General features: G+C 31.1%; 1 protein-coding gene across 2 annotated transcripts; it reads left to right on the forward strand.

Moving 5' to 3' along the window:
- Window positions 1-1782: 1782 nt before the first annotated feature.
- Window positions 1783-23131, forward strand: LOC134687870 (TPR repeat-containing protein DDB_G0287407-like). 2 transcript variants are annotated; one of them, XM_063548338.1, is made up of 23 exons: window positions 1783-1903; window positions 3798-4000; window positions 4756-4824; window positions 5751-5860; window positions 6204-6337; window positions 6840-6970; window positions 8625-8720; window positions 9302-9457; window positions 10154-10284; window positions 10979-11090; window positions 11261-11368; window positions 11797-11970; window positions 13315-13502; window positions 13911-14080; window positions 16138-16309; window positions 17079-17199; window positions 17735-17863; window positions 18871-18989; window positions 19907-20039; window positions 20466-20582; window positions 21245-21388; window positions 21770-21850; window positions 22278-23131. In XM_063548338.1, the coding sequence occupies exons 2-23, from the start codon at window positions 3848-3850 to the stop codon at window positions 23073-23075; spliced, it is 3546 nt and encodes a 1181-aa protein (XP_063404408.1). In that variant the 5' UTR covers window positions 1783-1903; window positions 3798-3847; the 3' UTR covers window positions 23076-23131. The 2 variants fall into 2 exon arrangements, with proteins under 2 accessions (XP_063404408.1, XP_063404402.1); XM_063548332.1 differs by lacking the exon at window positions 1783-1903 and adding an exon at window positions 1973-2114.
- Window positions 23132-23249: the final 118 nt, after the last annotated feature.

Consider the following 23249-nt stretch of genomic DNA (forward strand, 5'->3'; position numbering starts at 1 on the left):
AATAAACGATATCCCGAAATCCCGACGTTAATGTACACCGTGTATCATCGTAGGTACTAACCAAGCGGGCGTAAGCGATTTTGATCTCACACGGTAACGAAAATCTTTGTTTTGTTCACAAGAAATGTTTTAAGAAATGATTTGGTCGTAGGTTGATGATTAGAGACGTCTCATTATTTTCCTAAAACAAGAACGATTACTAAAAGCATGTGCAAATACTTGTAGAATGCCACTGTGTGTGTGTAATAAGTATAGCTGTTTCAATAATTGGCATTGAAATCTTTCATACATATGTTATTTTTCGATATTTTATCCCTAAAGAAGCGTTGTGTACGGTGTTTAGCTGACCACATAAATCCTTATGTACGGTGCATGGTTAAGTTGTTGTACACCGTACACAAAAACTTTATTTTCATACTCGTTTATTACTCAAACAGTTTCAAGGAATGAGTAACCACATGTAGGTTTATGATTGGTAACCATCACTGTTACACTGTAATAGGTTTCTTTCAGATAAAACATGTAAATGACTCAACAACTGTATCGAAATTGAAAGTGTGTGTTGATTTTCACAACTATTTGCGCATGAACAAGTTAATTGTTCTTATTTGAATATCAAAGTTGTTTTATGAATAGGAAAAAATCGATGCCAAAAATATTTGGGATCAGGAATTTCAAATGTTGAGAAATGTACATTGAATATTGATAAAGCAAAACAAAAGATTTTCGTTACCTTGTAAGGTCAAAATCTTTTGATTTCTAATGGTCATAAGGGTGAAATATAATCCCTTTTGGGTGTAACCATGGCAACAATCTGCATTTCTTAGATACAAAATATAGCAAAAAAGGGGGGTGAACATGTCACAAAAGTCTCCAAAATTTGGTCTAAAGGAAAATTTCAATGAATTACAGTGATACCTTTCCTGAATCCATAGGTTTATATCTATCAAGTGGTCCAAAAAAAATCATATGTCTTCCTGCTCGTTTTTCCATAAAATTGAATTGAAAAGATCGAGCGCAAAATCTTTGTTGATAAACACTACAATAATTTATGGACCTATGAACGGTACGGATAGGAAAATACGGACTGTCAATCATTGAAATGGCCTATAAAACATGTTAAAATCAATCTAAATGTTCATATAAACCCACTAAGAAGGCTATATTATTCTTCAATTACCTAAAAATCTATTTTAGTGTACAAAAACTTTCATATTTAAAAAATTCACAGGGGCCATAATGCGAAACTAAACTTCTAACTGTGTATTGCTACCTAAAGTGGGTCTCATTGGGGTCTAAGCGTGACGCGGGATTGCCGATTTTTCTTAAGCGTGAAACGTGAAAGTCAAATTATTGTGTCGTGAAAACGGGAAATGAGGTCTTGCGGGACCCGGGAAATGACAAAAAATGAGAATTGCTTATGTACATGGTGTAAGCGGGATACGGGAATCTGACAAAACAGTAAGCGGGATCCGAGATCGGAACCCCCCAATAAGACCCCCTTTAAAGAGGGTAACTCAATTAGATCATAGTTTAATGCAGCCATGCAGTGACGGGTTCGTAAGTTTATGGTTCATCTGACCTTGACCTCATTTTCATAGGTCATTCAATGATTGTTAGTTTTTATGTGGTTCTTTGAATCTAGTTTGGGCTAATATAACCATATTACAGACTTTCAACATAAATTTGAGCACAAGAAAAATTATTGGTTGTTTAAATTTCCCGCTTTAAAAACTTTTAATTATACCCAAAGGGAGGTAAGTCTAATGTTGATGGAATTCTCTAGTCAAGAAGGCTAGAATCCTTAAAAATCTGATTTGGTCGCCCGACAGTTTAACTTGCTTATTTGCCTGAGAATAATTTATTTAAATCATGCTTGATGTTGTGAATTTCTTAAGTAATAGTAAGTTGATAAGTCATATGTCTTTATAGCATCATGGTATCATGCGAAAATTTTGACGACAGGAAAGCCGAAAGGTACATTGTAAGCCCAACTGCCGATCTGGTTTGTTCTTGAACTGTACAAGGGACATGTGTGAAGTGAGTGATAAGATCGACATGCTTAACTATCCTAATTGAAACAAGGAAAAGAAATGTCGTGAGAATCTTATAAGGTATATGAATCATTGTAATCCCCAAATATCGACAATTAGCCTTTAGACTGTTAGATGGCTTTGGAACCACTGGAACACAGAATAGCAAGGAACAGTGTTATCATGTTCTACAACATTATTAATCATGTCATAAAAGTTCTTGTTCACCACCTGCTCAACCACCATAACACCAGAACCTGTGGTTCTGTGTCTAATAACATCAGACAGATAACAATGGCCAAACTGGATTGCTGCAAGTACTCATTCATTCCTGCCACTATCATATCCTGGAACAACATACCTCCAGACATCCCAGCTTCCCCTTCTGTGGAACCAGTTTTTAGCTGTTCTTTTACGCTGGAGTATATACACTTTAGATCAAGGCTACCAAAACGGTCATATATTCCGGTCATTTGTATAATGTCCGGTAAAAGTCCGGCTGGGCAAAGCATGAAACGGTCATCTTATTTTTAGTTTCATAGGCTTTTTCGGTCATTTTAACATATAAATTCATGATCTTTTTGACCCAAAATTTTGCCTTTAACAGCCATACATTTCCGGTCATAAAAGTGACATGATGATTAATTACTATCAAAACAACCCCTACTTCAATACTTTCTAATTTTAATCAATGTTGGACAGCTGAAAACTACCTGTTCAGGTGACAGGTAAACTATTTTCAGTACCGGACATCGTATAAATTGATCGGTCAATCCCCAATTATTTTCGCACATTTCAGCAGCTTGTATCTAATTGATTTAAAATATATAATAAATACATTTATATACATGATTTGATAAATCATTTAAAAAAGTTTTAAATGAAAAATCGTCAGAACTACGTTGTATGAACAAGAACATGTGTGCGCATGTGCACAGGTGGGAAATTCAATGATGCAATGTCAATTTTAACAGTTTATGTCAGAACATCGAATTCATATCAAAGTAAAGTTTGATATCGATTTTAATTTAATGTCAATCATTGGGATGGCCATCTGATTACCATTATTGCCTTTTGTGACTTTGTCTTAGAGATTAAAATTCGTATCAGATATAAAATGTCCGGCTGGCTCAGAAAAATTTTGGAAGCCCTGCTTTAGATATACAGTTGATTTATACATTTCTTTTTAATGATGTAAAATTATCACTGGACTTACTTTTCATCCCTGATTCCCTTTAAATATTCTACTGCCATTTCATGGCTCTATATTTTTCATAAAAAATTGCTAAATTTGTAAATTTGTAGTCTCAGCCAAATTTTTACCTTCTCTATAGAATGAAAAATTCTAGGTCACCACTTTTAACATCTAAATAAAACATTTATCAGAGATTGAAGTTAAAATTTTGGGATGGTAGCTTACAGCTTAAATTTTGGAAGTCAATATTTTTGTTTTCTACAAGAAAAACAGGAAATTTAGTAGACCACATCAAAATTTAGAGGCCATTGATGAGTGAAACCCTACTTATTTTGAACCCTGTTTATTATATATAAATATGATACATGAACAAAAAGACTTTTCTTCTTTTTGACAACAATGGACAAAATACACTTACTTCATGCATGTAAATAAATATATCTGTTTTTTAAAGGTAATATTCTTAGCATAACCAGGCATGCATTCTTATTTCTCAATATTTAACATTTAGAAATGTTTATTTTAATTTTAAAATTATGAAATATGAACATGATTAATTGCTGTTATAGATGTTAAAATTGATGCAAATGTGAATAAACAGCAGTAAGGAGCCATTACTATGGCAACTGGAGGCATTCCAGCTCCTGGACGTTCAAAGAAATTACCTGAAGTCCCAGTTAGAAAAGGAGGAAAACAAAAGAAACCTGTTAAAGTTTTCATTACAACATACTCTGATGAATTTTATACTGAGAGAGACATAGTAAGAAAAGAGGTATGTCCTTTTATTACAAACACAAGATATTATATTAGACACACATACATTTTAACGTAACAAGCAACTTCAGTTTGTGTAGGAAAAGAGGTTTTGTTATGTACACCTTTATTTACCTGAATATGCAAAAATGAGGAGACAGAAGTTAAACAAACGTATAATGTCTTCTTCTGTTAACAATTTAAAGCAGTACAATATTTATAAAGCATGTATACCAATACAGTACATTCATGAATATACTGTTCATGTATATTGAATTATGACCTGATATAAAAAAAATATTTGTGATGATGAAACATAAAACAATGTAGAATGCTTTATATTACATATAGAATCTATCACACTTTTCTTTTGATCAAGATATTTATTTTATGGAGAAGGTTGGAATTTTGAAATTTTAACTATTGAGAATAGATACATATAATTGAATGTAGGACAGAAAGTCACAGGACAAAATTTCACAGACAAAAATTCACAGACAAAAATTCACACGATAAGAAGTCACAATTCAGTTTTGAGATTAACTTGTGATAAAGTGGTACAATCTGTTTCCCTGAATGCCCCCAACAGATATTGACAGGATTTAAAATGCAAAAAAAAATGATAAATGTGTAGTGAACTTAAAAAATCGAACTGGTCAGAACCAGTTTAAAATAATACAAATGAAAAATAATTTACACTATGAGAAACCTCTCCGAATATGAAAAACACAATATAAAAAGCATAATTATTCTATATACATGTACTACTTTCAGGTGTTGCCTGAATTAAAGTCATGGTGTGAAACCAAACATCTAACAGTTGAAGAACAGTTTGTGAAATGGGTATGGATTGTTAATATGATGATACTGAAGAGGGAGGAATGTTAAAGATTTTTTTTTGTGAATTGTAAAATGAGAATGTTTCCTCAAAAAGTGGACTGTAAAAAAAAAATTGTACATTAATACAGAACATATAGATTTTATTTTTTAACCAGTTTGGATCAGCTATTTTTCTTATAATTTTTCTTGTTGAAAACTTTTCAAGTCAAATTTTTGTGTGTAATAATGGACAGGCACATAAACATGTGAATTTATGAACTAGTTTTGTTGGTACATGATTTTCTTGCTTTGGTGGAAGACCCATTGGTGACCCTAGGCTGTTTTCTCCTTTTGGGTTGGGTTGTTATCTCTTTGACACATTCCCCCTTTCCGTTCTGAATTTCATTAGGGTACCCAACTCTTCCCCTATTTTTTCACTTTTAGTGAAATAACAAGTGGTAAGAACCATCAATGAAATAAACAATTTGCGAAAAGCATGTATTATATGGGGAAAGAAATAGAGTAATTTTAAAACGAGAAAACAGAAATTTTGTTATGGTAAGTCCCATACTGTAGTGAGTTTCAGAAATTGCTACATCAAAACCCAGGTAAAAACCTGTCTAAGTGAAACAGTTACACTAAATACTAATTGATGGCAAGCTTAGAGCATGTATCTGATTTTTAACAGCATGCCTACTCTCTATTTTTGGCCACAGTATTTCATAGCATCATCAACATAAAATAGCAAAAAAGGAACTTGAAACACTTGATTCGCCTTTGAACTATTTACCCTTTTAATAGGTATGATTGTATTCATTATTTGGTTGATTTATTTTGGTAATGGTTTTAGACCATATCATTCTGAAAGTGAAAGCCAGACTTGGATATTGTAATGAAAATAGTTTCATCCACGTTGATCATGTATACATGTGTATACGTTTTCTTTGCAGGGGTCTAAACATCCAGACAGACGAGATGTTACTGAATTGGAGAAAATACAGACTTGTATAGAAACTTGTTATTTCCAAGACGTAATGCCTATTTTTATCAATATAACAAGGTGAGCAAAACAAAGCAATGATAAATAAATAAATAACTTAGAAGTGAATTTCTCAGAGGTTTTAATACAGCATTTTTGTTTTCATCTAAATATGATATAGCTTGGATATTATTATGAAATGGTTTCATCCATACTGATATTTTCTTGATTTTGAGTTACATCTTACGTATTATGAACAACTTCACAGCATATATACATATTAAAAATATGTAAAAATCCATGAAAAATTTTCAAATTTGAATTATATTGAGTGAACAAATATCTTAACCAACAAGTTATTGCTGTAGAATCTTTATATACATGTGATTCAGTTTTGTTATTAATCTTTTTTGTTTAATATCAGTGAGTCAGTAGGATGGGTGCCAATGTGGGATGAATGTCCTGATGAAGTTGTAGAAAATTACATTGAAGCCTATGGATTAGTTGTAGAAGATTTAGAAGTTATGAATGGTGCTTTTAGGCAAGATAACCAGAACTGTAAGTCATTGATAAATAAATGTTTATTTGTTTTGTGTGTGATATTCATGTGTACCACAATGTGATTGATAAAATAAAGATAGGTCACAGAGACAGTTAACTTACATCTCTGAAAATACTAAAAATTACACAGTATGAATAAAAACATATATTTAGTGTATTCCAATGAGAAGATGTATCTATGACATGAATACATGTATATTTTTTCTGTCATTCATAATACATGTAAATAAACTAGTTCAATGGCAGATGGTCCAATTAGATACATATATGCACACAATTGCTTGATCTCTGATATTGTCTTTTCAAATGGCATTTGATGTGTCAATGACATTTTGCATGGTTAGAATACTGTAAAAATAAAATAAATTGCTGTTAAAATTACAAAAATTAAGGATAGTTTTATTTAGAGAATACAATATATTTCTTCCTAACATGAATGATAAAAAAGAATGTTTATGTAAAGCTTAAATTATTCTAATTTTTTTTTATTCATAAATAGCTTTGTTTATGATGAGAAATGATGACTTTCTGAAAAACCTTCCTATAGATGACCAAAAATATTTTCTAAAGAAAACTCCTGCAAGTGAAACGGTCATCAAAATTGGAGATAAAATTTCACAAAAGTTTCCTGTAAGTAATAACTATATCATTTATGTAGGAGAACTAAAACAATCATAGTGCTTGTAAGCACTGAAAGGTAAAGATTGATTTGATTTATAATTTGGAAGTTAAATTAAACTTTACATTGTATGAAGCATTGGTTGTAGTTGATTCAATAAAAATTATGGGCAAAGAAATACCGGTAACTCCTATTTTAAAGATTACTTAAACAATGACATCATTCATATTTTTAGAACTGAGGTCTTAGATTCCTACACCTTGCACAAGTTCTGTGATTTTCTTGACAAATATAACATAATTTTGTGACTTGAATATCTGAGTACATATTTAATATAGAAAGTTCTGGAAATGTTCATGGATAGGATATTTAGAATGATATGATTAATGAACTATATTTTGTGTATCTAAGAAGTGGTGACAAACCTTGGAAGATTTAGATATCAATTTAGTGCTGTAGAGTTTTGATTGCATATCATGCCATCTTTACCCCTAAAAAGATGTAACTTTTAACATTTTTAATACTGGTAACTTGATTGAGTGGTGGCTTTACATTCATTGACAAATATTAAGTTCTTTATGAAGGACTAACATTTGAAAATTCACAAATTTGTTATATCTGTATTGCATAATTCAAAGAAGAATCCTTAAATTAATCTTAATTTTGAATTTAACGACTCATGGCTTCTACGTTGAAATAGACTCTAAATGGTAGATTTGTACCTCTTTAGTACCCTCACAGCCAACAAACACACTTTGGTTATTTTGCATACATCAAATTGACATACCCATGGTCAATCCATGCTACAATCTTTTCTTTGACTATTGTAATATATGTAATTTTGAAGAATTGACTAGATTAAGAATTACAAATACATGCTGATTTTTACTTATGGTTACTCTGTACCAAAACTTTTAATTTCTTACAAAAAGCTTTGAAATCTCAGTTCTTGTCTGAAATATCAAATTCAATCTGAAAAAAATTTCAATTCTGTCATCTCAATTTTAGGTAAAACATGCCATAACGAATATGTTTATTTCCTGATCTTTTATTAGCCCTCATGTGTTTACAGTTATTCAGCTTCTTAATTAAGAAATAATTCCTTCATGACATGCTCTATGCTCATTTTAACATGGGTAGGCATTATATTTGTCAATATTTTACAATGAGCGTTAGCGAGGTGTAAAATGTGGTCAAATATAATGCCTACCCATGTTAAAATGAGCATAGAGCATGACATGAAGGAATTATTTCGATTCTAATAGGACAAATACAGTATTTTTATAGGTCGAAGTGAACGAAATTACAGTAAAAATGTTTGGCTATTCCCGTTGCCTCCTCGAGGAGTCTGTGCATTGCATTTCATTTTTAAAAGCTACGAGTTTAAAAGCTACGAGCAGGGTAAATATATGTTGTTCCATAAAAAAAATATAATTAAAGTTTATGTTAGCTGCTTTAATGTATATATTTTAAAGGATAACGATGGAAATAACGATAATATATACAGTAAGTTTGTGCGCATGTGTCAAACATATGTTGTGCTCATTAGAACACGGCTTTGTTTACAAAGCATAATAAGGACGTCATATTAGAATTGATTATTTGTTATTTGTTCTAGCTACTTCTTTGATGCTTTCTCAGATTTTTATTATTATATATTTTCAGATAAACAGAGTAGTAAAATATAACTGTGAGGAATACAAAGGTTTAAGTTCAAAGAATAAACCAAAATTAAAACTGAGTGATTCTTTCAAACAAAAGGTAAAAGATCTGTGCATTTGTTATAATATGGAATGTATTTTTTTGCGTCAATTTGTTTTGTTTTTCGCCATGATTTGCATGTGTTAAAACATGTAAAAGAGATATTATGTAAATGTCAACGAGTAGTGATTTTCACAGGATTCTTGAAAAGGCAGGAGGCCTTTAATGAAAGCTTGTTGGTAGATGACCGAGGGCATGCATATAGTATTAATATATAGGACAGACATTGAACAGCTTAAGACAATTGAAACTTCCTTTTAAAAAGAAGATTTCTTACTTATGACACTAGTTCAACCATTACATAGCCATTTGATTACAGTGATTAGCAAGATCCCATGTTAGGATTGATTGATTTTTTAATCAACTTGAAACTTAGTAAAAATGTTTCCTATGATGTGATCTGTCTAATTCTAATGCCAAAGTAGGGTTTTGACCCCAATTTCACGGTCCACTGAACATAGAAAATGTTGGTGTATGTTGGGGATCCGTGTACTACTGATTCATTCTTGTTTAAAAATTGTTCTATACAAGTTTATATTTTTTGTGGATGAGTAGAATGGACATATTTTTGTTTGTTTCAGATATTAGAATTTTGTAAACAAAGAATTGGTTGTGATTACTGCGGTGATCAGGTGACATCTTACAGTCCTGTTGACAATACAGTATCTCAGGAACATCTGACGTATATGAAGAATAAAAGTTCCACTGTCATAGGCAGAGATGATATTATTAAAGTGGTCAGTATTATTTTTTCCCCTGATAACTGTAAGTACTTGATTCAAAATAGAAAGCCTAACCTAGTTTCCTTAAAGAAAGAATAATACATATACATCCAAGTTGAATTTGAATATGTCAATGATAATGTACTAATTGGTAAAATAGCAGTCTGAATTTGATTTAAAATAGTTATTAACAGGCTATTATTTGAACTTGGAATTATTTTTAATTATGGACTTTACATAATTTCTTGTGCTTGAAATTTTTAATAAATTCCATGTTTATTCTGTACTCAAATGTTTTGTGCTACGCACAACACTTTCTATTACAAAGAAGATAGTACATTTTCAATAGAATGTACTGTGCCGCACACAACACTATCTATACAAAATACATTGTATGGAAAGTGTTATGAACCCCACAAAACATTATAATACATTAATTAACCAAATAAACCTGAATTATTTTTTTTAATTTCCAGCACAAGAAATTATGCAAATTCCATAATTAAAAATAATTCAGAGTTCAAATAATAGCCTGTTTATTGTGAAAATCATTCTAAGGTATACCTTTTGAGTCGGACAAAATCATCAATATGAAATCAAATTCCCAATTTCATAATGGGAAAACATGACAAAGCAAAATACTTATGAATATTTTAAGTGAAAATAGGTAAACATATGTTAATCTCTGAAACTGTGGTCTATCTTTTTTAGATTGAGGATTACATATTCAAAGAAGAAAAGGATGTTCCATTGTTTGTTATAGGGGAGGCAGGTATAGGAAAGTCTTCTGTGATGTGTAAAGCAGCTTATACTATTTACAACAATCTTGGACATATACCCTGGTAATTGATTCGTGTAATACATACTGTAATCCAACTTGTTTTCATGGAAACTTTATTTCGTGTTCAGTCCTTTTAATGCTGGGTTCAAACAAATTGGTTAATGCGAATTAGCCAATTCGATTCAATTCAAGGAAGAGTTTGTGAACACGATTAGTGAATTTGATACACATTCGATTCAAATTCAATTCAAATTAAATGTATGTGTGAACTAGGCATTTGACAACGTTTCAGTTGTTTAATTTCATGATATCCAAATTTACTTGATGTATTTGAATGAGGTTAGATCCAAGTAGCGAAAGTTTCACAAGTTCGCAACAAATGATATTCACAATATTTATCTATATGCAAAAGTCACAAAAATAAATTGCTCATGAAAATTTGTTTGTTTACAGTAACTTACAATTGCTTCTTCCAGAACAAATTGTTCATCTACTTTAACCTGGATAGATGTTTTATACCGTCAATTTAGTATTACCAGTTCTGAACAGATATATCATGTGCATGATGATGAGACAGTAAAAAGTTTCATTCTATGTTTATTTCGTAGAAGCGTCATTATTTACTATACAGTTCCACAAATCTAATTTTGAATCTAAACTAAATCATAGAAAAAGCAATAGAAAGTTAGTATTGGACTACATCTGTAAAATAATTTTCTCAATTTCTTTTATCTTGTTGTATATCATATTTTCAGCCCTGGAGGTAAATCTTGGACTTTGTTTTTCCATTTTGTTGGTGCTATTCCTGGTTCTTGTTGTTTAGAGACTATGTTGAAGAGATTGTTAAAAGAAGCAGACTTAGTTAATGTAAGTATTTATTTTACTATTTTTTGTTTATGTACACCTTTTATAATCTGACAAGTAGCTTTAAGTTTGATTTAAGTTTATTTTTACTTCAAATTTAATGCCTTAAATATCTTGTATACAGTTCATTGTTTGTGTGACTAGTTTCAATAATTATCTCTTTTGTGTTTCAGGACTCCAGCATTCCAAGAGGTGTGGAGGCAACTGCACAGTCTTGTTGTAGTATGTTAGCTAACCCCAGTATTAAGCCTATTATTATATTTATAGATGGTTTGAATCAGGTGAGATACTTTTCTTACAATCAAGTTTAATTCCTGACAGGAATGTTTTAGCATGTTGGATATACTCAGATTTTATGATCTTAGATTTTTGTTTGTTTGTCAATTGCATGTAAATACCAGGGCCCAATGACCAAGGCTGCTTAATTTTGAACTAGACCTTAAATTATAGCTGACAGATTTCATAGCCCTGATGTTGATCATTCATACTAGGGCAGATTGTTGAAAAACAGGTCACATTTACTTTACTTTTCCAAGATATTTTATGTTACGTGGATCGTTGATAATGTATATTTATTGTTATACTAAGATTAAAAGGTTAAATCTTTATCATAAAGACTTTCAACATGTTTTATTTTGATTTCAAGATGTGTTAGCAGGTGCATTCTTGTTTAGATCAAATAATGATTCTGTTTTCTCTTTTGATATAGTTTTCTGATGATCAAGCTTCAAAAGTAATGAGTTGGTTACCAAGGAAACTAGCTCCACATGTTAGATGTATATTTTCCTCTGTTACGGACTCACATCAGTACAAAACAGTGATCAGTAGAGAATCAAAGCCTATAGAGTTACCGCTAGAACCTTTGGACAAACAGTCTCGCAGTGTAAGTCAAACTAACGTTTACAATAGGGTGAAATATCATCATAAAGGGCCAACTTATGGTATAATCAATATAAATTCCATGGTGAAATCTATTTGAATTGAAACCTCCATGAATTATTTCTATTCTAAAATGACAAAAAAAGCAATTTATTTGTTTTGCAATGTTCTATGTGAAGAGAAATATTAGATGTTCCTGTTATATACACACCATAAATATTGATGTAAACACCTAAGAAAATGGATTAAGAGACATTTTTAAAAGATATACAGAACAATGACATACTGTAAATTCAGAAATTAATGCGAGGTTTTTATTATTGCGAAAAACGCAATAATTTAAACTCGCATTTTGAAATATTTTATATGAATTTAACAGGATTTTTCTCAAAATCGTAAAAATTAAAATCGCATTTAAGTGTAAAATGACAAAATCGCAATAATAAATGCAGGCAGTAATTTCTGAATTTACAGTACTAAGACAGATTTGAATGAATATAATTGATTATACTATCTAACTTTCATTTAAGAAGATATCTACATTATACAAATTCTTACCATCGTTAGTTTTTTTTTCATGTTTTGACAACCTTCAGTTTCCCATTCATGTATTTAACTGTAAAATCATAACATTCTTATGTCATCGTTAAATGATGTCATTTACACCATTTGACGTGGGGTAAATCATATATTAAAAGTATTTTACATGGAAGTAGGATTGGAACATCCAGAAACCAATCATGAAGTTGCCCATCTGCTGACATATGAATATTATACATGGATGTGTACTCAAAGCGTTTGAAGAAAGTCTTATTAGAATGAGGCTTATTTTTTATGAAATTGACGACCCAAGTCAAATGTATCTGCATATATACTCATGAAGCACTCTTTACAGCCTTTTGTATTAAATATGGTTATTATTTTGAAAACTTTTTTAATCATTTAAAGTAGAATATTAGGGTAGAAAACAAGAAAACTTTCTTAACTTGTAGACATAAAAGATGGCGAAATCTGAAGGGATCTTTCTGTATTCCAAGATATACCTACTATCTATTCATGCCAAAATTATTTAGGGAATTTGTTGCTCTGAAATATAGCATTACAAATAAGCTTTAGTTATCACATTGATATATTTTAGCATAAAACATACAGGTTATATAAAAAAGAAGATGTGGTATGATTGCCAATGAGACAACTGTCCACAAGAAACCAAAATGACACAGACATTAACAACTATAGGACACTGTATGGCCTTCAACAATGAGCACAGCCCATACCACATAGTCAGCTATAAAAGGTTAGGTTAGTACTAATAGTAAATTCATTATAATTTCAATTTATCTTACAGATTTTGGCAAAAGGTTGGTGCAAGAGATTTGACCAAGAATTAACGGGTACACAGTTAGATGCATTACTGTCAAAATCCTCCTCAGAAAACCTTTTGTGGTTGTCATTAGCTTGTGAAGAGATCAAATTGGTCTGTGACCTGGACCAAATTGATAAAAAAATCAGTGACCTTCCAGAAGGTTTACCAAAGTAAGTTAAAGAACACTATCATATGACTTATAGAAATTTATAAAAAGTAAAAGAGTACTAGAACTGACAGACTAGGTTATGACAGAAAGAATGATGATAATAATTCAGAAACAGAAAACAAAGAAATCACACGATTGGATGACTTAAATTACTATATGATATGTAGATGACCTCTAGTGTTCCTTAAGAGTGATTAGCTCATGTAAAAAATCTAGTAATACGTCTTAAATATCGAAAATTGCCAAAAAATAAATCTTTGACTATCTGTGATAAACACACAATTAATTGCAAAAGATGAAAAATTTATATTTTTGATAAATAATACTTTTATTCTTTTTTCCAAGTAAATCGTTTCACAAGAGCAGTTTATGAGGTATTCAATGTAGAATTTTCTCATTATAATTTCAGTTTATTTGAATACATGTTAATGAGACTGGAGAATGAATCTGGTAGCAACCTTGTCATAGGTACTCTGTGTCTTTTGGAAGCTTCATTTGCTGGATTATATGAGCTTGAATTGAGACAGATATTAGGTCATGAAAACACATTGATGCCTCCATCACCATTTGATGAAAAAGGTATAGAAGATTTAATAACATCCATAAGTACTAATGTATATAGTTATGTCCAAAACATGTAGATGAAACATGATATTCATGCTTTTTTTTGTCATTTTGAGAATTATTTAATTGTTATGCCCTTATAACAATGAAAGGGGTATCCATGCCTTTCAGCATTTACCAGTCATATGTTACAGCAATAAACTAGTCATGTGTTATAGCCTAAACCAGTCATACATTACACTCTAGACCAGTGTTCTCCCCAGGCCGTTTTAGCGCTGCGATGTTCAGCGCTATTTGAATTCACCGCGGTGGTATTTGGGCAGACCGCGGCGCTATCCAATCAAAAATCACTGTTATTGTTTTTGAATTTCAAACTTCCTGTTATTTTGATCACATGATCGACTGGTTAATTTTTCTGACAGTTCGTTGATTCACCCAATGATGTCAAATATCGTCGGAACCAGTTCAATAAATGATCAAAATGGCGCCATTTGCAAAACTTTAAATGCCAAATAAACCTTTCCTTCCTCGAGTTTTTTGCATTAGAAAGATGCTGAAACTTATGAAAGAAATGGACAGTGCTAACAGAGACATTTAAAACATGTCTCGGGTGCTGAAATTGTCATTTCTAAATTATATAAGGGAAGTGTTACCCCCTTCTCTGACAACGTGGTCTCGGTCATTGCTTGAACCATCTACGAAGTACGATTAAATCATGACTTTATCGCTTTTACAACCGAACTGTCGAACCTGGATTGCTTGAAGGAAGCAACCCTGTTATCAAGGGAATCATTATAAGCCCGTATTTTACGATTACTTGTCCATCAATGGCTCTTTTTCAAATGGATAAGGGAATAAAACAAAACGAACATTTTGTGTAAATATATATGAAATATCGATATTTGTCAACCAATCATCAATATATATCATTTAAATATTGCTTTAAATTTAATGTAAATAGAGGATGGCTTGGATTAGGAATAGTATTTAATGCTAAAAAAGCCACAAGTGTAAACAGGAAGTTATGTCAGCCAGTAAGGGAGATAATTTTGGAGGGAAAAACCTAAGAGAAGTATTGTCAAATCTTGACAAACTTATCTGGTGGCACATATTCAAATGTTTATGGAATTATCAAACACAACCTCTAAAGGTGGTAATTGTTACATAATTTATTTGATTGGTAATTTACCTTTGAAATAAAAATAACTCTTTAAAATATTTTTATAGGATTTCTTTCATATATGTCGTATTCATAATTGGAATATTTTAGTTTTTTTTAAGCAAATCTTTGATAACATTTGAATATTATTGAAGGGGCAAGTTCATTTCTTCCTTTGAAATACTATACTCATTTTTATTGCAAAGTTGCACTTTGCTAGAAATGTTAATAAAAGTAAATGTGAAAAATCAATCTTGTCATTGAAAACTTTCTCACAGAAGCTGACAATGATTTTATTGTTGGTCCTACATGTTCTGCAACATCACCTGCTAGTGATAAGAAATCTTCACATAGGCAGTCTGGTATAGACCTACCATGGAAAAGACGTTTCCTTGGGTTTTACAGACAAATAATAATATGAGGATTATATGAATTTACAATGGAGAAAAAAAGACTTTTCTTCTATCATGTCTATATCCAGACAATAACATTAGCAAACAAAGGGGTAACTTCCATGAGCATGATGAGTACATCATTACAAGAGAAAAAATCAATAGCATAATATAGGAAAAACACATAAAAAACCAATTACAAACCAATCGCGCGACGCGACAAAGTTTCTGAGAATTGTCGAAAATCACGCGCTTACCACAGCGCTATCCAAAAATCCTGGGGAGAACACTGAGACTATTCATAATTTACAACATAAGCCATGAAATCATATGAAATTGAATTAAGGCCTGAAAATAGTTTGATCTACAATAAAATTGTTATCCACAAATGTTCTTCACTAGAGAACTGAATAACGATTTCAAACTTTACTTAATTATATACATAATAGAATGAAAAGAATTAAAACTAATTTTAAGCTGATTACCAACTTAGATTGTTATTCTACTGATTGGTATTTTAGATGAAAAAGAATCATCTGAGAAAGAAGTTATTAAAGTTATGGATCCTGTTTCTTCAAGAAAATGGAATGCTATTATGAAAACATTACAGCCTTACTTACGCTATAATGGTGAAAGTAAAGAGGGCAGATTGGATTTCTACCATAGAGCACTCAGTAAAGCTGTCAGGAGAAGGTAACCTAAATATATTGTCATGCTAGTATTGATTGACTTTGGAAAAATATTATAGAATTCTTAACAGTGTGGACACCTGGTTTATAAATGTTATCTTGTCTGTCACAAAAATACAGTATGTCAAGGGCCTTTTAAAACTTCTTTAGATCGACTAACATAAACTTTGTGATGTTACTGAATTGTTCTAAAATTGCTATTGAAATTCTTACATAGGACCACAAGATTTGCAGGTTATTTTTAAGTTTTTGAGGTTTGAACAGTATTTGATAAAAGATATCTATATTATTTCAGACTTTCTCCTCTTCTGTGAGAAAACCAATATAATTTGCTATCTTATAATATATTCTTACTCTAAATGCTAGCTAATGAATTCGTAGCAAATATCTGAGCGACTACTACTAAGGCTTTGGTGTAGATAGCTGTGAGTGATCTATGCATATTGATTATTGTTGATGTCTTAGTGATTGTTACAAATTTTCAGGGGCCTTGGTGGCCAATAGCCAGTCAACACTGAGGTTGTGAGTTTGAACCCCGCTGGTGTGGGTGCACTCAACTCCAATCTTAATTGACTAGGATTGTCAGTTTTCCTATCACAGGTTTGTGGTTTTCTCCAGGCACTCCTGCTTCTTTCACCAATTCAAACTGGCAGCCACAACATCTAGCCTAAATGTGGTGCTTAAAAGTAGCATTAAAACACCAAAAATCAAATCAATCATTAATTTTTCACCACAGTTAATCATTTGATTGTTATACACTATTGTTTCTGTAGGTATTTTGTGAAGTCTGAAGATAAAGGAGCAGCAGAAGAACATTCAGAGGAATACTATTGGTGGCATAAAAAGTTGGCAGAATCATTTGAACATTCCAAAAATGATGAAAGATTTGTTGAGGTATTGTGACTTTTAAATAATCTTAAAAAGTTAAGTTAGTAGCAGTTATAAACGAATGGTTCAAATGTTCAAATATATTTTGAATTTAAAAAGAAAGAAAGAAAATATATGGTTATTTTAACATACATCAGTTGCTATAGTAATAACCAATACACCTTATCACTATTTGTCCATGGCCACCATTACTGGACATCACACAGGTTCCCGTAAAATTTTGAAGTCATAATACAAAATATCTGACGTCACAATGGACAAATTATTGTTGTATGATGTCAATAGTTCAAGCGGGTCAGATTCTTTGGTCAGCAGGGAATATCGATAAGGTATATTGTAGCAGGAGTATACAATTAAAAATCTTTGTTTTGCATTTAGATAATCAGCCATGAATACCCCAGGCAACTTCATGACCTGTTTTATGATGGCATTCCACCATTGTTAAATTATCTTCCACAGTCAAAATTTATCATGTTCAATTTCTGTAGTACTTTTTCTTGACCTTATTTATTTTAAAGTGAATGGCCTTTGTTAATTACAGGAATACTTGTATCAATTAGTATGTACAGATGACACCTATAGACTGACTGAATGTCTGTGTGATTGGAGAGTATTTGATAAACTTTACCATGAAGAGTATAGCTCTAAACTGCTGGAATATTGGAGAAAGGTAGGGAACAACTTGCTTTGTAGTTTGTATACTATTAAAAGTATTTAGAATATTGTGGAAAGTTAGATACAAAATTTTGCCATTGTCCATTGAAACAGTTTAATTATTGACAAATATTAGGTTGATGCTTTACCAATGAGAGCATAGCTTTAAATTGTTGAAGAACTAAAGGGATAGACTTAATATTAAAGTGAGTAGCTTATGAAATACTTAATTGTTCAATGAATTTTAAAAATAAAGATATTAGGTCTAAATTGTTACAATATTGGAGAAAAATAGATGGTTCTTAGTGTTCTTTACAATAAACAATACAGTTCAATATTCATTTAATAGTTTTTTGATAGACATAGTGATATGTCTTACCAATGAGAAGAAAGCACTATCTGTTTAAATATATGTAGTAATTGTTTCAATATATAATGATATGTAATGAACCAACACCTACATGTAATTTGGTAGTTGTTAGGTAGGGTGAAAATCTGCTGGATACATTAAGGTATTCACAGTTCTCTTTCTCCAAAGTAATCAAAGTAATAGACTATTTAACTTTAAATTAATGTGTAATAAAATTCTATGTATTTGGCTTAAAAACTTTACTCTTGTTGGCAAAATGATTATACCTTTAAAAAAACAAATAAATTTGCAGGAAATAAAGGAAACAGTTAATTATGCAAGAAAAGTTTAGGAACATTTTTCACCTAAATTGTTCCAATATTTAACAAACTTAATATGTGATTTTCTCCACTAGTAAATGGTTCTCCAAATTCCAATTTTTTTCTCATTACGTATACACAGTTGTTTTTTCCCAGTTTTTTGGAAGTTGGATTTCAAATCTCAGTATTTTGTGGACCTGATAGAGTCTTAGGTAGATAATGATGTACAAAAAATTAAGTGCTAGCAACTAACCATGCAACAGAAAAGTTGCTATTATTACTATATTTGTAGCCAAATGCTTATATTACTAATGTTTTGCAATAGTTAGTAAAAGCTTATGTATATATTTATAGGTAGGAAGTACTCATGTTATGATAAATAAATATGGTGAAGCATTACATGGACTAGAAGCACATTCAGCACATAAAGAGGAAGCTGTATCTATACGCTATGAAAAAGTCTGCAGGGTCATGTAGGTTTCTTTATCTAGTTAGAAAGTCTTTGTTTAATTGTACTTTTAAAGATAACTATTTGAAAGAAAATATCAACTGCTACCAAAAAAATTGAAAGGGATACCGATAGATAATGTAAAATGATATATTTTGAAAATGTTAAGGATACACATATTGCACTTTTGCTGTTTTTCATGTTCAAGTAATTTTATACACTGCACATAAATATTATGGTTTACGGTTTACCATTACTATGTCCATTACAGTCAAAAGTGGTTTTATGTATGATATTGCATTAGAGTATAGCATATATATATGCTTACTTTTGGAACTACTGAGCAAAATGAAATCATATTTGATCTACGGCTTGACAGTGATGAGTTGTAACTTTAAAGTGAATTTTGGATCTGGCAGACACACATTTCCTAACTTCTAATTCCTTTTTTTGTGAATTGAGGTATGTACATGTATGAAAGAACATGTGCAATGTCTTGTTTAATAATTTTGTATCCATAATATATATTAGTAAGACAAACAATTTAAAAAAAAGAAGAGATTTAGCATAAAGTTTAACTTGATTGAATGTAAGAACTAATTTACTGTCATAAATTTACTTAATTGATAAGCAGCCAGCAATTAATCAAAACTGCAAGAAATGAATATTGCAATGCAGCATTTAAAACTGTGATATTGTAAATAGTGTTCCTCCTTGAAACATAAGGCAGAGGGGTGCTAGATGACTAAGAGAGCACTTTATGGCAATATTTCATATTTTGGAACACTGTTATACATGGCAAAGGACTTGGACTATTCCTTTATATGAATACACTAAAAATATAGAAAATATCAAGAACAAATTCTGCAAAATCTACTGGAAAGTGCTAAATGTAAAACAAGTTGATTAACAATAATTAGATCTTATTTTTATTACCAATAGAGTCCAATGTGGGAAATACCATGATGCATTAGACCTGCTCAAGACAGCCATGAAGATTGAAGAAAAAGAGTTGGGAGCTCGTCCACATAGAATGGTGGAGCTTTATGCCCTAATGGCTGAAATTTATGATGAGGTAATTGGAAAAGTATATCACCAGAATATTCAGACAGATATTATCAGATATGAAATGGTTTGGTCTTTAGTTAATAGTGAAGCTTGTAAACCTACAAAAATTATTCAAAGTTTTAATACTGAGTTCAGTGTAAAATATTCTGAAGTCAATGAAAATAGATATCTGTGCAAGAAAAATTCTATATTGATTCCTTTCACATAACTGGTAATAATGTTTTAATTATTTAGTAAGGAACCGACTGAAATGTGGTTCAGTGATGTCAACTGTAATGATTTATTCCCCTTTTACTGCTCTTCTAGTTAATGTGAGGGAATGCAGAATCTAATTCATAAACTTGTATGTATTTTAATTTGCATTGTTGATCAACACACAAATATTTGATGTGATAATCAATGGTCAGTCTATGTTATAATTTTATTTTTGTAGAAATTAAAGTTAAATGATTTTGTATCTCCAAGCCAGTTACCAGATCTGAGGAAAACTATTCACTATGGAAAAAAATCAATAGCAATTAGAAAAACTCTGCCTGGCACCTACCATAAAGTAAGAAATAAATTGATATATTTATATTAAAAGAAGGAAATGTGGTATGATAACCAAGGATACAGCTTTTCATCAAAACCAAACAAAAGTTAAGAATAAAGGTTAATGCAACTTTTAATTAGGGCAGTTCCAGAATTAAACACATGTGATGCATGGGCAGCACTATTTTAAGACTATGACCATTTACAAGTGATTTTTTTTCTCAAAATTCTAAGGAAAATGCAACCCCCAATATTCAATTATTTTGAGTGCCTCTCATTCCTTCTAAAAGGATAAATTTTGGAACAGCTCTCACAAGATTATTTATTAATGCTATTTTGTGCATTTTTCCTTTGATCTTTTTTTGTGATAATTTTCATATGATGCTACTCGCTTGAGATGGAAAATTATCGCTAGAAACAAAGCATGCACGTGGCGTTGCTAACGAAATTGATATGACACTGACAACGTCATCATAGGAAAAATAGCAATAAACAGATTATCATTGATCATCTCAACTCGATTGCCTTTCTGGCTTGCCCCGTCCCAGCTCAAGCGAGAATATTAATTTCGTTGAGATGATCAACGATAATCTATAAGTAAAGGACTTTAATTTTCAATAGACTCTCTTATAATATGCAATCTAGCATTTAACTTATAAAGTTAGGTAACTTCTGTTTCAGTTTAAGCTTGGGATGAGTTTAATGAAGCTAGCATTTAACTTAGAAAGTTGGGAAGCATGTGGTGGAGGACCAGAACTGACTGGAACCTCAGCTTTAGAGGAAGGCAATAGATATATAGACAAGGCACTCAAAATATTTCAGGAGGTATGAATATAAGATTTTTGCTTTGATTACAATTGTCAAAATTGGTGTAAACAATATTTTACTACCGGTGTCATATGGTGAATACACATGAAATATTTGTCACTAGAAATAATGAATATGTAATCAGCAATCAAAAGATCATTCTCATAATTGTTTTATCAATTTTCGGGGTAAAACGTTTATAAGACAAGACTAGATAACCTAAGGTTTAAATCATGTTCTAAAAAGACTGCATATGATACTAGTGTTTAATGTGTCTCTCAAATTGACAATGAAAAACTGAATAAATAAGTTGTTGAAACTTCGGAAAGTGAAGGTAACTCTGACTGTAGAAACAGATTCACTTCAGGATGAAATAAGAATGTTGTATATATTTTTCAGTTAAATGACATGGGACATTACGCAGAAGCTTTAATGACAAAAGGTGTTCTTGCTAAGAGAGGAAGTATGGAACAGTTAAAGGTAAACCTCTATAGAATAGAGCAATTATTTTTATACAACTCAATTTCAAGGCAGAGTTTTACATGAATTTATAGAAAAATAGATAAATCTCAGTGGTGATTTCTAAATAGTTAGCTCAGTGTGCCAGTATATGTAATTTGTCTTTGCTTGTATTTTTTACTTTTATACATAGAAATTTTAGTTTTAGCCATGGACGAGGATAACGGATGCTGTTAATGATAGATAGAAAACTAATTTTAAACATAGAGCTCATAATTTTGGGTTTCAATAAATGAAGAGAAACTTTTTTGATTTGCCTTAGATATTTCTTCTTTCTGAATTTTGTGTAAGGTTCGACATTATAACTCTTGCTTAGACACTTTTCTATTTGTATTTAAGAAACAATGAATTAATTACATATGGCAGTTCTTATTTTCATCTTTTTCAGTTGTATAATGAAGCAATGGACTTGTGTATGCAAATGTATGGAGAATATCATATTCTGATGTCAAGACTCTATATAAATATAGGTATTGTTTACGAGGATAACTGTGATTATAAAAAGGCTTATGAATATTTCAAGAAATGGGCAAGAATAAGTGAGGAAATTCTAGGACCTGATCACCCAAAGACAAAGCGTGCTAGAGGTGTGCTTAGAGAAAGTAGATACCAAAATATTGCCAGGAATTTAGATGAATGGGAAAGAACTGGACATGATTCCTCACCTGGGGAAGAAAATGTTGATGAAACAGAAAGACGAGATTTAGAAAACTTTTACGATGATTCTTCCGACCAGAATGATATCAATTTAGTTGTCAGTGACTGTAATCAGAATCTTGTTTCGGTTGGCAATTTGCCAAATAATGAACAAGATGCATTAAACAGTGAAGAGGAAGTGTCGAATGGTTATTTTGAGGAAGCATCTTCACATGATGGGAGTAGCAGTAGTAGTGACAATGAAAGTGAGAACTCAGATCATGAAAATTTGTATGACGATTGTTTAAGCGAGTATGCCGAACAGTATGCAATGATTAACCCCATAGATGACAATTTAATGAATGAATTAAATATTAATATAGATGATAATGACGATGTAGATGATGAAATTGAACAAATTACTTCACGTGAAAATTACGATAATGAAGCAGAGACAGACAATAGATATGCAATTTATGCTGGTGATAACAATAGTGAAAATGAATCTGATAATTGTTCTAATACCAGGCAGAGAGTAAACCAGTTATGATTAGTAGTTTGTCTTAATAAAATTAAGGTGGACTGTTTTAGTATCATCTGCAATTATTCCTGTTTTCTCAACATACACATCCAAACACATGTAACAGGGTCATTTTATTTTGCATGTAAATGTGACTTGTACTTAAATTATTTTTACATTTAAAAACCAATCAAAACTATTTTT

The sequence above is a fragment of the Mytilus trossulus genome, chromosome 1, assembly GCF_036588685.1.
Source record: "Mytilus trossulus isolate FHL-02 chromosome 1, PNRI_Mtr1.1.1.hap1, whole genome shotgun sequence".
Classification (NCBI taxonomy): Eukaryota; Metazoa; Mollusca; class Bivalvia; order Mytilida; family Mytilidae; genus Mytilus; species Mytilus trossulus.